An 18,571-nucleotide genomic window follows, 5' to 3' on the forward strand; every position below is an offset into this window, starting at 1 on the left:
CCACCCTTCCCCCTTTCTCCCTTTCCTGAACGGCTTGTATCCAGGAATAGTTAACACCCAGTCCTGCCCTTCTTGGAGCTAGGTCTCTGTTATAGCCATAATCATATTTCCACATGACAATCTGCACGTGTATCTCACCAGTCTTACAAACCACACTCCGTGCATTCACACACATGCACATTAACCCTGATTCAGACTTCATTACTTTCTCCCTTACTCTGTCCCCCACCTAATAACTTACAATTTCCTACTCGCATTCTCTCGATCTCCCTCAGTATTCTGCTCCTTGGTATTCCTCTCTGATAATTGCTCCTGGTTCCCACACCCCTGACAAGTTACCAGTTTTGCTTCCCTCCAATTTGAGCTCCCTCTCAGGTTCCCATCCCCCTGACAAACTGCCGATATTATAATGTAATATGAGGTGCACTGGATTTAAAATATAGTTTAGTATTGAAGCTTCAGTGCTTGAACACTGAATGAAGTCAGCTCAATGCTGTGGAAAAGCAAAGGGTTATGGAGTTGTAGGTTCACAACGTTAAAAACAGCACCTCAGGTTGATAAAGCTGCAAAAAGTGTCTATGTAATTTTATGTTTTATGACAAAAGGTACAGAATACAAAAGCCAAGATGCAATAATAAGCCTATGTAAAATGATATGAAGACCAGTTAGATGGCTCCGCTGTTTATAAAAGTTTGATTTTTTTTTAAAAAAAGAGAGGGCACAATGCAGACAAGATTCACTACAACGCTGCCTAGTATGAGGCAACAGGAACAGCAAAGCTTAAAAATTGGGGTTTTCTTTCCGCATAAGAACAACGCAGATTACTGGGTGATGATAGGATGCCACAGGGTAGATAAAAGCAGATTGTTTCTGGGCATTGTGGGGTCAAGAACAAGAAGCCATAGATTCAAGATTAAATGTCACGTTCAGGAAAACGAGAAAGATAAACTATTTTGCAGAACTGAGAGGCTTTCGATTTCACATTCAGGGTTGGTGATTGATGCAGAAGATTAGATTGGATAGGTCGATGAAGGAAAAGAAGTTTTTCTGAACCCAAGAGAGGAAGACTAAAACTTGCCTGTGTTGACCTTCTTGACTGTCTTGCTTGCCTCGACCTGGCTTTCCTTTGTGACTCAGATTCTTCATCTCGGACAGGAGTTAAATACGACCTACAACATTAAACGTTCGTTGAATCAGGAAATGACAGGTGACTTCTAATTCAAGTATATTTGTTTGAAGTATAATTTTGCTTAACAAATCAAGTGCAAATGGCTTCCCATGAGTCTTTTTTTTTTAAATGACTATTGAAATATATCCACATCCCACTTGCACACTCAAATCATAAACAGTCTTTTCCAAATTAATTTCTCCTGTCGCTCTTCGGTTTTGAAAAATGGGAGAACATATATATCTCTGCTATAGAAAAAATTCAAACTATTGCGCAAAGTGCACCAATTCCAGAGTAATGAGTTCAATCATCAATCTCACTCATTTATTTCAAAACAAATTAATTACACATCGATTTGAACATGTTCAGACAACGGACATTCTTGATTTGCATGCGAACTGAATTACAAGTTTCAGTGCCAGGCACAAGATTTACATTTAATCCCTTCAGCTCTCGGCCAGACTGCTCATTCTGGAAGAAGCATTTACTTCAAAGTCCTTTGTATTACACATGCTCACGATCACACACTAGACATCAAATGCTTACAGACAGTGCAAGTGCAGGACATACATTTACAGTGGATTCAGAAAGGAAGTACTTCAAATTCATACACGTAGCCTTTAAAGGAAAAGCTTGCACTATTTGGCATGCATCACAATAGTTGACCAGAGCGACAACACAAAATTTGGCAGTAAAAGCCAGAACATTGCACGGAATTTCCACGTCAAATCTAAAGTTTAATAGAAATAAATTTGCTCATCTCAACTTTTTGCCCTTACAGAACAGCTAAAACAATTAAACTCAAAAACTAATTAAAACTGCAATTTGACACAATTGAGTGGGAAAATTTAGGATCTGTAAAGATTTTTCTTTTTAATGCAATGATTATTTCTATAACATAGGTCTCTTGCATAAAAAAAACTCAAATCATTTGCTAAATGATTAAATTGATCTATAAGCACACTGATAAAATAGAGTAGGTGATTGCCAAATCGTCAATTTCTAATTTTTGACCAAGTTGATTGCACAGTTGTTTTCAGAAGTGAACAGAAAAAATGTGCTGCATTTTTAACAAAGTTCTATCCCAACAATCAGAACTACAGGAGAACAGTAATGTAGTGGCTATGGTACTAGACTAGCAGCACAAAGGTGGAGAGCTCTGCTCAGTTTGAATTTTGCCAGGACCACTCAGCTCCAGACCTCATTAAAGCTTTGGTCAAAACATGGACACAACAGCTGAATTCCAGAGGTGAGAGTGACTGCCCTTAGTATAAAGGCAGCACTCCAGTGTATGGCACTAAAAAGTCCTAATAAAACTGAAGTAAATGGGGATTATTCTCCAATGGCTGGTATCAGACCTAACACAAAAGGAAGATGGCGGTGGTTGTCGGAAGCCAATCATCTCAGCCTCAGGCCATTGCTGCAAGAGTTCCTCAGGGCAGTGCCCTCGGACCAACTACTTCAACAATTTGAACAATGACCTTATCTCCATCACAAGCTCAGAAGTGGAGACGTTCACTGATTGCAGTGTTCAGCTCCATTCGCAATTCCTCAGATAATGAAACAGTCCATGGCCTCATGTCACAAGAGCTGGACAAAATTCAAGCTTAGGCTGATAAAGACTGCTCGCATTCATGCCATGCAAGTACCAGTCAATGACCATCTCCACCAAGACAGAGTCTAACCATCTGCCCTTGATATTCAACAGAATTACCATCGCTGACTCTCCCATCATCCTGTTGGTCTTCACTGACCAGAAACTCAACTTTACCAGCTGCATAAATGCTGTGGTTACTGCAGCAGGTCAGAGGATGGGTATTCTGCAGTTAGTGCCTCACTTCCTCACCCCCAAAGCCTCTCCAGCACCAACATGGCAAAAGTCAGGCGTGTGATAGAATACTCTCCATTTCCTCAGCTGAGTGCAGTCCCAACTCCAAAGTACACTATTCAAGAGCAAATTAGTCCACTGATTGGCATCCCATCCACCATTTCAATATCCACGCCCACCATCACTCATGTACCCTGGCTGCAGTGCGTACCATTGACTGGATGCACTGCAGCAACTTGCCATGGCTTCTTCATCAGCACCTCCTAAATCTGCAACCTCCATCACCTAGAAGAACATGAGCAGCAAGTACACGAGAACACTATCACCTCCAAATTCCCCTCCAAATCCTACATACTACCTTGACTTGGATATATAATCGCTATTCCTTCAGCTTTGCTGGGTCAAAATCCCAGAACTTCCTTTCTAACAATACTCTGGGAATCCCTTCACCCCATGGATTGCAGTGGTGCAAGAAGGCAGCCCACCACCACCTTTTCAAGGGCAATCAGGAATGGGCAATAAATGATGTCTTTGCCCTTCCCGCCAACACCCGAGAATGATTGCTTTTCAAGTTCAAACCTCGCTACAGCCTGCTGTGAAATTGAATTCAATAAATCTGATCATGAAAACTGTTTTAACTTAAGATACCCAAAAGGGCTCACTAAAGTCTTTTAGGGAAGGGAACCTGACACATTCCTGGGCTGGCCTACAAGTGACTGCAATCTTAATGCTTTCAGAAGTGGCTTAGCAAACTACTCAGTTACAATGATCAAGGCCCACTAGCTTCTCAGGGAAACTAGGGTGGGGAAATGAACAAAGCCTTGCCAGTGTACATTACATCGAAGACCTAATAGAAGCTAACCTGGTTTTATGGAAATTTAGCTGCATTCTCAAAGTATGCTGGAGATATTCCACAACATAAAAGCAAGAAGCAATATCAAAATCCATTTCTTCCCAACTATACCATGTTGATTATATAAAACTGAACATATAAAATTGAGTGAAATTTCAAAATTTGACTATGATGCCAAACCTGGAGGAGTGGCAAATAGCGAGGAGCATACAAATCAAGTACAAGAGGCAGATAGGCTAGCAGAATGGGCAGACAAGTAGCAAACAGAATTTAGCACAAAGTGTGAGGTGAAGCATTTTGGCTAAAGGGATAGGGAGAGACAATATAGACTCAATGGCAGAGTTCTAAAAAGTGTGCAAGGACACAGGGACCTGGGTGTATAGGTGGCAGGATATACTGAGTGTTTAATAGCAAAGCATATGGAATCTTGGACTTCATAAACAGAGGTACGGAGTACAAAAGGGAAGTTATGCCAAACGTTTATAAAGCTCCGGTTGGGCCCCAACTAGAGTACAGTGTCCAGTTCTGGACACTACACTTTAGAAAGGATGAGGGGATCCTTGGGTGGGTGCAGAGGAGATTTACCAGAATGGTTCCAGGGATGAGGGATTTTAACTACAAGGTTCGGTTGGAGAAGCTGGGGTTGTTCTCCTTGGAGCAAAGGAGATTGAGGGGAGATTTGATGCAGGTGTACAAGATTATGGCAGGTTTAGATCAGGTAGATAAGGAAAAACTGTCTCCGTCAGCAGATGGTACAAGGACTGGGGGCACAGATTTAAGTTTTTGGGCAAGAGATGCAGAGGGGGATGTGAGGAAGAATTTTTGTTACACAGCGAGTGGTAACAGTCTGGAACCTGCTGCTTATGAGGTTGGTGGAATTGGAGATGATCAATCATTTCAAAAGGATATTGGATGGACATTTGAAAGAAATAAACCTGCAGGACTACAGGGGTACAGCAGGGGAATGGGACTGACTGGACTGCTCTCTGGAAAAACAGCTTAGATTGCAATTAAGTCTGAAGTAATGAGGTATGGACGATAAAAGATTTTAGCAGATGTTTTCACAGTGGCTACTTTAAGTAAATTAAGGTATGCATATAATTGGTCAAATCTCTTGGAAAAATCATATCAAAAATATGCCATACAAGATGATTAGCCTAAATTAAGTACATTTTACCATGCCTCAAAATACTTAATTCAAGTATACACAAAATTAACATGCAAATCTCATGCACTGACTTTTCCAAAGTCTCATTTATCTGAACCCTTGGCCTCGCTATTCATCCCAACTCTGAGCTGCAACAGAATTTCACTGAAGAATTTCAACTCTAAAGAGTCATTTACAGTACAGAAAGAGGCCATTCAGCCAACTGTGTCCATGCCAGCTCTCGGAGTTATGCAGTGAGTCCCACTCCCCAGCTCAATCCCTGTAGCCCTGCAAGTCTATTCCTCTTAGGTGGCCTTGAAGTCATTGATTGTCTCCACTTCCCGGTACCCCCAAGGTGAACTGAGGGGCTGGATCCATGAAAAACCCCTTGGGCTGTATCCAGAAAGTATTTGTTTGCTGCAAAAAGTACATGGCCAGTAAAATGAAATGGAAGGGTTGTGAGGCAACTCACTCCTGGATTGAAGGAAACTGATCTCCTTTGCACTCTTTGTATTGTTGAGTAGGTGCTGTTTTGAACTGTTTTGTAATGTATTTTTTTTTTACAGTTTAACGAATAAAGTATATTTTGGAAATATAAAAAAAAAACTGTCTCCACTTCCATCACCCTTGTGGGCAATGTGTTTCAGGTCAATACCACCTGCTGCGTTAAAAAAAGTACTTCCTCATATTCCTTCTGCATCTTTTGACAAAAATTTTCAATCTGTGCCCCCTAGTCCTTGTAACATTTGTTAATGCGAACAGTTTTTCTTGTCGAACTTATTTAAGCCTGTCATAATCTTGTACACTTCAATTAAATCCCCCCGCAATGTCCTTTTTTGTAAGGAGAACAAGCCCAGCTTTTCCAACCTAACCTTGCAACTAAAATCCTCCATCCCCAGAACCATTCTGGTAAATCTCTTCTGCACCCTCTCAAGGACCCACACATCCTTCCTGAAATACGCTGACCAGAACTGGACACAATACTCCAGTTGGGACCTAATCAGAGCTTTATAAATGTTTGGCATAACTTCCCTGCTTTTATACTCAATGCCTCTATTTATGAAACCCAACATCCCATATGCTTTGCTCACTCTCTCAATTTGTCCTGCCAAAATGCATCACCATGCACTTGTCTGTATTAAATTCCAATTGCCACCTGTCTGCCCACTCCGCTAGTCTATGTTCTGTTCCAGGCGGTTCATATCATCCTCACCATTTGCTGCACTTCCAAGTTTATCAGCAAATGAGATTCTACTCTATATTCCAAGATAGTACAGGAGATGTATTAGACCCAGTGAGGATGTGGCAAAGGGGGCAGATAGATGGTGGTTGACTATCAGATGTCAGTGAACTAGAGTTTAGAGTTGAAACTCTTCAGTGAAATTCTGTTGCTTGCCCAGAGTTGGGATGAATAGCGAGGCCAAGGGTTCAGATAAATGGGACTTTGGAAAAGTCAATGCATGAGATTTGCACATTAATTTTGTGTATACTTGATCTTCAAAGATCTATGCTCATGCACCACCCCCACAGGTCCCTCTATTCCAGCACACTCTGGAGAACTGTGCCATTAAGTATATACTGCCTTCTCCCTATATCTTCTGCAAAAAGCATCACCTTGCACTTATCTATTAAATTCCACCTGTCTGCCCACTCAGTTACCCTATATCCTGTTGCAGGTGGTTCATGTCATCCTCACTTTCTGCCGCACTTTCAAATTTGCCGTCATCAAATTGAGATTCTACTCTATATTCCAAGCTCCAAGTCATTTACATATAGCAAAAAAAAGCAGTAGTCCCAGCACTGAAAAGCAACCATATACTACGACTCGCTGTTTTCTGTCCATAAGCCAATTTTTTATCCAATTGGACACTGACCCTCCTATTCCATGAGACTCAATTTTGTTAACCAGCCTTTTTTTGGTACCTTATCAAATGCTTTCTTAAAATCCATATAATAAATATCTACCTTATTCCCTTCATCAAATTTGTTACTTCATCAAAAAATTCAATTAGATCCATCAAGCTTGATCTGCCTTTTACAAATCCATGCTGGCTATCCTTAATTAACTAGAACCTCTTTGCTTCCATTGATATTTTCCCTGATTGTTTCTAAAACCTTATCCACAGATGCTGCCAAGCCTAAGTATTTCCAGCATAGTTTTTAATTTCAGCTAGTTTATCAGTATGAAAGCAAAATTCTGCAGATGCTGGAAATCTGAAGTTAAAAGAGTGCTAGAAATACTCAGCACTTACTGAAAGGTCACAGACCTGAAATGTCAACTGTTTGTTTCTCCACAGATGCTGTCAGACCTGCTGAGTATTTCCAGCAGGTCTGGCAGCATCTGTGGAGAAACAAACAGTTGACGTTTCAGGTCTGTGACCTTTCAGTAAGTGCTGAGTATTTCTAGCACTCTTTTAACTTCAGATTTCCAGCATCTGCAGAATTTTGCTTTCATACTGATGTTAAACTAGCTGGTCTGTAGTTGCTAGGACTGTCCTTACACCCTTTCTTGAATAAGGGTGCCAATCTCCAATCCTCTGGCAACTCCTACATATCCAGGGAAGATTGGAAGATCAGGACAAGCTTTTGCGTCATCTCCATCCCCCACTTCCTTTAGCAACCTGGGATGCAAGCCATCCAGACCAGGTGACTTATCCACCATAAGCATAGCCAACCTTTTTAAGCACCTTCCCCCCTCTCCATGTTTATTCTATCCATTGTCGCTGCTCTCTGCTTTGACTGATATGAGTCAAGACTCCTTTTTTTAATTCTTTCATGGAATGTGGGTGTCGCTCAAGGCCAGCATTTGTTGCCCACCCCTAATTGCCCTTGATGACGGAGTGGCTCGCTAGGCCATTTCAGAGGGCAGCTAAGAGTCAACCACATTACTGTGGGTCTGGATTCACATGAAGGCCAGACAAGGACAGCAATTCCCTTCACATTAGTGAATCAGATGAGTTTTTACAACACTTGATAGTTTTATGGCACAATTACTGAGACGAGCTCTCAATTCCAGATTTTTATGAATTTAATTTAAATTCCACCAGCTGCCATGGTGGGATTTGAACCCATGTCCCCAGAATTTTAGCCTGGGCCTCTGGATCCCCAGTATATTACCATTATGGCACCGTCTCCCTTCGTAAACACTGATACAAAGTACTCATTAAGTATATTAGCCTTCTCGTGCGCCTCTAAGCATAAATTACCCTCTTTGTCCCAAATGGGCCCCACTCCACCTCTAACTACTTGCTTACTATTTACATGCCGGTAGATGACCTTCGGGTTCCCTTTTATGTTGACTGTCATTCTATTCTCATATTCTCTCTTTGATTATGGACTTGAATGTGGTGGCACTGAGTTGCACCGTTGCTCATCTAATATTAATTTAGCCATTTACTAGATTCCCACCAAAAACTGTGTAAAGTTCCTAACTCTGTTCTCCTCCCTAGATTACTTAGGTTGAGTTCAATAGTGTCCAGAGCTGAATTTCAATGTTTGCATCAAATTCATCACCAAAGCCAATTACTTCCAGTTCCACAGCCCAACCAGTGAAAGATCATCCATTCCTTCATAACCTTTACTCTCTACTTACCCAGAGTGCTCCGCCCATGCTCCACTCTCTTCCAAACTATCCAAAACGTTACTGCCCACATCTTAACACCATCACTCCCATCTTATTGAATGGCAGAGCAGGCTCAACGGGCTGTATGGCCCACTATTGCTATTATGTTATGGCCTGGACAACTTTCATTGGCTTCCATTCCCCAAAATGTTAAGCTCAAAATCATCTTTTGCAGATCCTTCCCTGGCCTCACCCAATCCTACCTCAAACTCCCTGCAGCTCCATGGACCTATGCATAACATACACTCTTCTAAGTCTTCCAATTCTTAGGTCCTTTGCATTGCTTTCCCCCATTCCACACCTTTGGTTACTGCCTTCAGCTATGCGGGCTCCACACTTGGAACACCATCCCGAAACAGCCCTCTTAACCTACCTCTCTCCCACTTAAGCCTCCACAGAACCCGCTTCTTGCACCATGCCAATCACTTTCCCCAATTCTCCTACACCTGCCGTTCTTTTTTGCTTCTGTAAAGCACCTTAGAACATTTATGATATTAATGGCAGCATATAAATTAAAGTTACTGCTGATTTTTCATGATCCAGCTGGATAATGACAAGAATGCGTGACCATGTGAATCCAGTTTAGCAACTCTTGCTTGCAAAATTCACAAGGACTATTTGAAAAACAAATGAATTTTGATATTGCAAAACCATGGGATTGTTTGTAACTTTCTCTCTCCTTCCTCCCCGCATGCCTACAGTAAGGATGAGAAATTACTCTAATTTTAAGCATTCAGACTTGTTTTAATATGCAGTTCATTACAGATTGGATCCTGTGAACCTTTCATGTTCAGAATTACAGCTTGCATCTGGAGTGAAGAAATTTAGTTTGTGGATGTGCTCCCCTCCTGTCCCGATTCTGCCCCACCCTCAACCAATAACAATAACTCAAGCTGGGCACAGATGCACTGAAATCAGCAGCCATGCAGTTGTGTTAAGTGTTGACCTTCAGCTTAAATAGGACATTTGCATTAAAGTTGTGCAACATGCTTCTGTGCAATATTCTTTGTTCATCATCAATATGAAACATCTGTAAAGCACGGCAGCTCTAGACAAACTTTACCCTTCCTTAAATGAACAGTAAAACTGCGATATCTCCAATATTGCTCCAGGTGAGATCAGCTGTTTTAACACAGATCAGGCATTAAACTTGGGATTTGCATGAGGAAGACACTGGGAAATCTTGGTATTCAGAGGGACCTAGGCATCCTTGTACACGAATCACAAAGTTAGCATGCAGGTACAGCAAGCAATTAGGAAAGCAAATGGTATACTAGCCTATATTACGAGGGGATTGGAGTGCAAGAGTCAAGAAGTCTTACTGTAATTGTATAAGGCCTTGGTGAGACCACACATGGAGTATCATGTACAGCGTGGATCTCCTTACCCAAGGACAGATATACTAGCCTTGCAGGAAGTGCAACAAAGATTTACTAGACTGATGCTTGGGATGAGGGAATTGTCCCATGAAGGACGATTGAGCAGACTGAGCTGATATTATCTGGAATTTAGAATTATAAGATCTCATTGAAACATATAAAATTCTTGAAAGGTTTGACAAGGTTGATGCTGGACAACGTTCCCACTAAGTTGCGAGGCAGTCCAGAACTTTAGGCACAAGGGACAAACAGGCCCTGCACAATAAGCGGTCCCTTGAAGTTGTGCAATCGCAAATGGACTGTGCAGGGCAACAAATAAGCAGTGGACAAAGGAAAATTAGAGGGAACACTGATGCTAGGAAGATGTTTTCCCTGGCTGGGTAGTCTGGAACATGGGGTCACAGTCTTAAAATAAAGGGTCAGCAATTTAGGACTGAGATGAGAAGAAATTTCTTCATTCAAAAGCTTGTGGATCTTTGGAATTCTTTCCCCCAGAGGACAGTGGATGCTCATTGAGGACATTCAAGACAGACGTTGACAGATTTTTGGATACTCAGTGAATTAGACATATGGAGATAAGAATGGCAAGGTGGAGTTGAAGTAGATCAGCCATGATCATACTGAATGGTGGAGAAGGCACCAAGGCTCAAATGGTCCACTCCTGCTCTTATTCTTTTTAATATTCATGCCAGGTGTGGTCCAACACAGGACGCCACAATGTAATTACACCAAAAGCTACAAGGCAATAGCCATATTACACATTTAAGTCACAACTGTAACTGTTCCCTTCTCCCGACAGCGCTATTTCTCAGATAGCGGAACACTTCCATGCCAAATCTTCTAAAAGCATCCCAGAATTTTGAGGTACTTGATGTGAAAATCAAATGGAACATATACTCAGATGTCACTTCAAACATTTTAGAAAACTGATGATAATGTTAACGTGGGTGCTAATTTAGAACGTGTCGTTTTTATGGTAGTCCCAAGCATTTAATTAAATTACACACATTTAGAGTCATGCTCAGAGTTAGTAGTCATTAAAGGAAAGTTAATGAAAAGGACAGCCTGCATCATGCCCATTGCTTTCCCTTCATATCAGGCATCTGGGGTAATTAAGTAATTTTTAAGTGTTGGTTACATTCTAATGAAATACAACTCATTAAAATCACAAGCCAAAATTAATGGCCACAAAAACATGCAGGTCTTCAGCTCACCGAATCTCAAAAGGAACCAACAGTCTGATGAGAGAAAATTAAAGCTTTGGTGAAAATTCAAAACATGGAATTACGGTTAAAGTTCAAGTACAATCTAGATTTTAAAAATGAAGAGCGAGAGAGAGAACTGGAGAGCAATGAAGAACGCAAGAATGAGAGGAAGAGAATAAACAAGGAAGGAAAGAAAAAAGGACAGAACACAAGTGAGGAAAGAGGAGAAAAGGAAGAGAGGCTGAGAGTCAGAGAAGAGAAAGAGAAGCAAGAAATTAGGGTAATGGGAGAGAGCATATGATTGGTTCATAGACCAATGCACTGACTTGACCCATCTGCCCATTTTCTCAAGCGTGAAGTAACAAACTAAAATTACAATTGCCAAAGTGGCTTGTTGCATTGCAGGACAGTGTAATGCTTGACCAATTAAGTTCTCAAATTACTTTGTCCGCTAAGAGTCATTTACTGACATTTATAAGAAGCTTCCACAAAAATACCAACAAAATCTAATGTCAGTTCACATAAAGTTTAGCTTCTTCCAACTTGTAGCGACACTAAATCTGCCAAGTAATACTGGAATTGGGTCTCAGTGACTCTTGGGAAAAGTGCTACAAAATCTGCTTAGGACCATCGATACCATCACAAATCCAGGTGTTGGCACTCAAGAGTTTTCTGTTGCTGCACTCTTTAAAAAAAAAAAAATACTTACCATTTAGGATACACTCACTTTTCCTGTGTTTTACCCAAAGTGTACTACTTGCATATTTCTCTGCATTGAATATCTTTTGCTCATCTACCCATTCTGCTAACCTGTCTATGTCCTCCTGGATTAAGTGTTTGACATGACAACTTAATCTGTTGTCAGCAAACTTCAGCATTACCCTTTACCTGATGTCCAAATTATAGAAATAGAAGAGAAAAGCAGTCCCTGCACAGATCCCCTAGCTCAGAGTTTTACAGCACAGAAACAGGCCCTTCAGCTCACTGTGTCCGCACCGGCCATCAAGCACCTATCAATTCTAACACCATTTTCCAGCACTTGGCCCATAACCTCGTATGCTATGGCATTTCAAGTGCTCATCTAAATTCTTCTTAAATGTTGTGAGGGTTCCTGCCTCTACCATCCCTTCAGGGAGTGTGTTCCAGATTCCAACCACCCTCTGGGTGAAATTTTTTTTTCTCAAATTCCCTCTCAACCGCCTGCCCCTTATCAAAAATCTATGCCCCCTGGTTACTGCCACCTCTGCTAAGGGGAAAAGTTTTTCCCTATCTATGCCCCTCATAATTTTGTATATCTCAATCAGGTCCCCCCTCAGCCTTCTCTGCTCTAAGGAAAACAACCCCAGCCTTATCAAATGACTTTTCAGTCTCTCTTCATAGCTGAAATGCTCCAGCTCAGGCAACATCCTGGTGAATTTCCTCTGCACCCTCTCCAGTGCAATCACATCCTTCCTAAATACTAAACCATAACTGTGCATCCAAAAAACATCTGCTCATTTGATTTACTTATTCCTCAGCTCGTTCCACATCTTGGAAGATGCATTCCTTTTATTACCATATGCCTTAATTTCCATTAAAAGTCTATGTGACACCTTATCAAATGACTTATGAAAATAGAAATACACAACATTCAGCATATTCTTTTCAAACACTGCATATTCCACAAAAGGTGTAACTAACTGGTCAAGCATGCCATGCCCATTACCAATCCGTTATTAGCCTATGCCTTTCTAAACATTCACTAATTTCATCCCACAGCCTAAGCGCCACAAGTTTACACACATGGGTTTGGACAAGCTAGTCTATAATTTCCTGATTTACCCCTTACCTGAACAGGGCTGCAGCATTTGCTACAATTTAAGTTTCTAAGTATTTAGAAAATTATGGTCAACACCTCTTATTTCCTTCAGTATTCTGGGATGAACATTATTTGGGTCTTTTCTACTTTCAGTGCCACTAATTTGAATAAGTATATCTAGTAGTGGCTCTTGCGCATTCTTCACAGGTACTCCTACAATCCCATTGACACCTTATGTAAAAATTGAAGTAAAATACTTGTAAAGGCATTTCCAATATTACATCTCCATGGTTTCCTATGGCTATTATCAGAATAGCATTGAGATACACGATCAGATAATCAATTATTCCTATCTCTGATCATCTGGTCATTATCCCATTGCTGTTTGTAGGACCTTGCTGTGTACCAATTGGCTGCCACATTTCCTTACATTATAACAGTGACTACACTTCAAAACTACTTCATCGGCTGCTAAGTGCTTTGTAACTTCCTGTGGTCGAGAAAGGGGCTATAAAAATACATTTTTTTGTTTGCTCTGATCTTCTAACAGTATATTTCGGAGGATACTAAAAATTACATTCACTTATCCAAAAGAAACTTAAAATAAGCATTTTCTTTGTAGATCATGTTTACTGTGCATTAGGAAGTGCTGGATTATCTTGAGCGTTAAACGGTTATTACAACTGTAATGAAGTGGATTGTCACTGCATACATTTACAAATGTGGACAAATACAAACTGATGGTTAAAAGTCTATCAGCAGTCACATCATAACCTACTTCTCTGAATCACTATGAAAGAAAGTCACTTTGGCAACAGTCCTCTGCTAAGAGGAAACTAAATCCGAATTTCATAAGTAATCTCAACCTTGTAGCATAAACAATGTGCTATTCTCTGTGTTGCATTAGAAACAAAAAAAATTCAAACTTACTTTCTATGCCTTTTCCCGAAGAATAAAATTTAATACTTTAACATAATTACAAAGTCATGCCTATGATCTGTCCCCAAAGCTTTAATGGCTGTCTTAGGTTACTCTCATGAATCACTAAGTGTTCACTTGATAAACCTACTACAATTAAAATCATTTAATCCATCCTCATTTAGCAGCTGTATGGAGTGGTCCAGCCAGCATTTGGTCGAACATTCACCAAGAAAGGAGGTGAAAAAACTAAATGGTAAATGGAATAAAAGTGGGGGGAATCATGAATCATGGCACAGCAGTGAAACCTTTAAATCAACTTTGTTTGAAGTGCATACTGGTGAGAATGCGGGTAAGTGGATCTGAGACCACGCAAAGATCAGCCATGATCTTATTGAATGGCGGAGCAAGCTCGAGGAGCCGGACGGCCTACTCCTGCTCCTACTTCTTATGATCTATATAAAATAGCATTATTTTTGTGTTAAGAAGTTCTAAAACTTAATATGCACCTCCCTAAAGTTGCATCAATGCTACCAGGAAGACTACACACCTGCGTCTCTCCCTGACCTCTGTTGTTGAAGACACAGTGCCAGTTGTAGCAACCGCTGAAGGAACATTTTCTTTCTCTCTTTCAGTATTGTCCCCCGTCGAGAACCGATTTGAGGTACTACAGCATATCAAGCAGCAACACAAACAAGAAAATAAGCAAAGCTCAACATGAAATCAAAGCAACCAAAAATCAATTTGAAACAAACTTTGTATGACTTAAGGACTGGTTTAAAAAAAAACACCAATTTAGAGCCTTTGCCTGAATTGCTTTAATTTCTGCAAGCCAATTTTGTTTCTGCAGTTTAATGTGCAACTTGCAAATTCTGCTCAGCTATCAGTTGATAGCTATGGTATAATCATAGAACAATTTGTCGTCTTTTGGGAAGAACTAAAATGGTTTGCTGAGGATTGAGAAATTTATTACAGTACTGCTACAATTCATTTTTTAGGTTGTTTATACAGCATGTGTTATTTTCTGGAGTGGAGGAACATGACAAGAGCTGTTAATGCTGGCGAATGGAACTAGCAACAGAAAGTGCTTATAACATACGCCAGATCCAACAGCACTGGAAGTGAAAACATGGAGATTTCCTTTTCGCCTCCAGACTCCTCACTGGAATCAAGAAAGGGTCTGCATCAATGTTAACCTGTCTTTTGTCTTTTCAGCAATTGATGGACCTGTTGCATATTTTCAGCATTTTACTGTAACATGATCTTAATAGTAATTGCAAGAGAATATTTGGGATATGTTAGGCTTAATGGCCTAATACGAAGTACTTCATGTTTGCACACTTCTAAAGAATAGCTAATATACTTGAGCCCTGATGTTGTTTGCGGTGACACTGGATTATTTTTCTCCTTAAGGGCGTCAGTCTTCACCTTCCACTTCAGTAAGTTGTATTATGGCATTGATGAAGAGAAACATGAAGCATTTCCCATATAATACATAATGCTTTATACCTATATGTGTTCTTGCACCAACACTTTTTGGGATTTTTTTTTCCCTGCTGCTCTCACATGCGTTCAAGTCTTCAGAAGAAGGAATTTTCTCCACACAAGATCAGGGGGCAGGTTGTTCAATCTTGCCCGTCTAAAAGCGAAGTCCAAAGTACGGAAAGTCCTCATCAGGGAACTCCTCTTTGCTGACGATGCTGCTTTAACATCTCACAATGAAGAGTGTCTGCAGAGTCTCATCGACAGGTTTGCGGCTGCCTGCAACGAATTTGGCCTAACCATCAGCCTCAAGAAAACAAAGATCATGGGACAGGACGTCAGAAATGCTCCATCCATCAATATTGGCGACCACGCTCTGGAAGTGGTTCAAGAGTTCACCTACCTAGGCTCAACTATCACCAGTAACCTGTCTCTCGATGCAGAAATCAACAAGCGTATGGGAAAGGCTTCCACTGCTATGTCCAGACTGGCCAAGAGTGTGGGAAAATGGCGCACTGACACGGAACACAAAGGTCCGAGTGTATCAAGCCTGTGTCCTCAGTACCTTGCTCTATGGCAGCGAGGCCTGGACAACGTATGTCAGCCAAGAGCGACGTCTCAATTCATTCCATCTTCGCTGCCTCCGGAGAATCCTTGGCATCAGGTGGCAGGACCGTATCTCCAACACAGAAGTCCTCGAGGCGGCCAACATCCCCAGCTTAGACACACTACTGAGTCAGCGGCGCTTGAGATGGCTTGGCCATGTGAGCCGCATGGAAGATGGCAGGATCCCCAAAGACACATTGTACAGCGAGCTCGCCACTGGTATCAGACCCACCGGCCGTCCATGTTTCCGCTTTAAAGACGTCTGCAAACACGACATGAAGTCCTGTGACATTGATCACAAGTCGTGGGAGTCAGTTGCCCGCATTCGCCAGAGCTGGCGGGCAGCCATAAAGGCGGGGCTAAAGTGTGGCGAGTCGAAGAGACTTAGCAGTTGGCAGGAAAAAAAAACAGAAGCGCATGGGGAGAGCCAACTGTGTAACAGCCCCGACAAACAAATTTTTCTGCAGCACCTGTGGAAGAGCCTGTCACTCTAGAATTGGCCTTTATAGCCACTCCAGGTGCTGCTCCACACACCGCTGACCACCTCCAGGCACTTACCCATTGTCTCTCGAGATAAGGAGGCCAAAGAAAGAAGACCTATAGAATCCCAAAGACATCTGTGGGTCCACTGGATATGTCATCTACCAGTGTCACAGTGGAGATCATTCCAACAGCTAGTCAATAAAGTGCATCAAACCCAGATCAACCTTTTTTCATACTTCTAAATCGGATACCTGCTCCAAAATCTGGACCAATACTCCACAAACTGTATCCCCACTATTCCACTCAAAAGAATGTCATACTTTTCCACCCTTTTGTTTTCACTGAGTTTTGATGCTCCTCTGATTTATTCCTGATTGTCTTGGCAATTTGTGTTTACCACTTAAGATCTTTAAATGCTAACTGGCCAATGTACAAATCTGGGTGCTATTTGCTAACTATTTGATATTGAAGCCATGGAAAAGATTTATAAGCATGGCATCATAGATGGGAAGATTTAGTTACACTGAGCGGCTGGGAAAATGTTGAACTACATTCACAGGAGACAAAGTGATCAACAGGTTAAAGGAGTAAACAGCAACAGATTCTTCTACGAGCCAATAAACCACAAGCATAAAGGGGGGCATGTTTGAAGAAATGTATTCACAGTGAAGTGTTGATGGAGTATGAAAGGCATTATTGCAAGTGGCTACGAAGGCATATCCATAACTTTTAAGAATAAATTAGTGTACTAGAAGTGAGTAAGGAAATAAAGTTCAAGTAGATAGTTCTGATGTGCCGTGAGTAACAGCACTTGACAATGAGCCAAATGGCCTCCTCCCTTACCTAAATTTCTACAGTTGAGAAACAACTTTTGAATGTATAAATCCAGTATCCTTAAGACATACAAAGAAAAGAAAACATACAACACAGAAGAGAGAAAAAATTCCCTGTGAAATCTCTGCAATTAATTAATTTGCTTTACCTGCCAGATGAAGTGGATGCAGCTGTCCTGGTAATAGGTTGCAGGCTGTTTGATGAGGTAATGGTTGCTATGGTGTTGGTTGAAATGGCACTTTGAACAGGACTGATCAGGTCATCTTTCCTTCTACCAAAAGAACTACTGAAGGGAGAAGCAAAGTTGGGAGAAGGATTTGTCAAAAATCTTCCTTTTGTGATATCACCACAATGCTAAATATCGATTTTCAGTACGAGTAATTTTTGTAATACCATACTCAATATCTTTTCTATTAAATGTTCCATTATACAAAGGGATTTGGTGAAATTTTCTCATATCGAATTCCGTGTTTTAGTCCTTTTTTAAAAAAATAGATCTTAAAGGAATTACTTAGCTATATACAGGTGGAGCCCCTAGCAGCAGCTCTCATTAACTGTTAAAAATGAAATTTTAAAAAATAAAATGCAAAGTTCTTTCTTCCCATGTAAGACAGTTTAAAAGGATATTGCTGGTGTCAGCTTTCATAGAAATGGAGCATATGACTTTGCACAGCAATTCAAATAAATCAGGAAATGAAAACAGACAGAAACCTAACTTGGTGCATTGCACTTAACCCAATAATCCTTGGTCTCACTCTCTGGAAGATGGAGTATTTGATACAAACAAAAACACACAAAAAATGTAGCAAAAATGAAACTTGCTATAAACATTACTGATAAGTGCAGTTGTGTAACAGATTCCAAAAACACATCTTGTTTGATAGACATTTGAGAACAAAGCCTAATAGTGCAAATCAAAAGCATTGTGCTGGTGGAGTTCCGTAAACATTTTTCTTCAATGTATTTGAATCGTTTCCATAACCACCTCTCCCAGTCCTGTTCCACACACACTAACCATTGTTTATTCTACTGGTGCCCTTCTGTAAAACAGTTTTATGCAATACCAATTTAAATTTTATCTAACAAGTGAGGGCAAGAACTTGGCCCATACAAAGTTTTATGTGGAAACTTGCACAATTGTGTTTTAGTCTGCCCCAGTGGGAACAATTTATTATTCTTTGGGCACCATTTCAAAATGGAGACATTTTGTTTAAATTTTTATCAAAACTTTTTCCAAGCATGGCCGTG

The 18,571-nt window shown here is 40.8% G+C and overlaps 1 protein-coding gene across 12 annotated transcripts in view; it reads right to left on the reverse strand.

Moving 5' to 3' along the window:
* Positions 1 to 18,571, reverse strand: part of ppp1r12a (protein phosphatase 1, regulatory subunit 12A) — a 271,369-nt gene that overhangs the window by 72,628 nt on the left and 180,170 nt on the right. For 7 of the 12 annotated variants that reach the window (XM_068050120.1, XM_068050110.1, XM_068050113.1 and 4 more), the window contains 4 exons: positions 17,472 to 17,609; positions 14,469 to 14,585; positions 11,212 to 11,235; positions 1,079 to 1,169 (listed from right to left, as the gene is read on the reverse strand). In XM_068050120.1, the coding sequence (XP_067906221.1) occupies positions 1,079 to 1,169; positions 11,212 to 11,235; positions 14,469 to 14,585; positions 17,472 to 17,609 (370 nt within the window). The remainder of the gene's footprint in view (positions 1 to 1,078; positions 1,170 to 11,211; positions 11,236 to 14,468; positions 14,586 to 17,471; positions 17,610 to 18,571) is intronic. The other 5 variants (XM_068050118.1, XM_068050109.1, XM_068050119.1 and 2 more) reach the window with 3 other exon arrangements.

The sequence above is a fragment of the Heterodontus francisci genome, chromosome 18 (genome assembly GCF_036365525.1).
Source record: "Heterodontus francisci isolate sHetFra1 chromosome 18, sHetFra1.hap1, whole genome shotgun sequence".
Taxonomy (NCBI): domain Eukaryota; kingdom Metazoa; phylum Chordata; class Chondrichthyes; order Heterodontiformes; family Heterodontidae; genus Heterodontus; species Heterodontus francisci.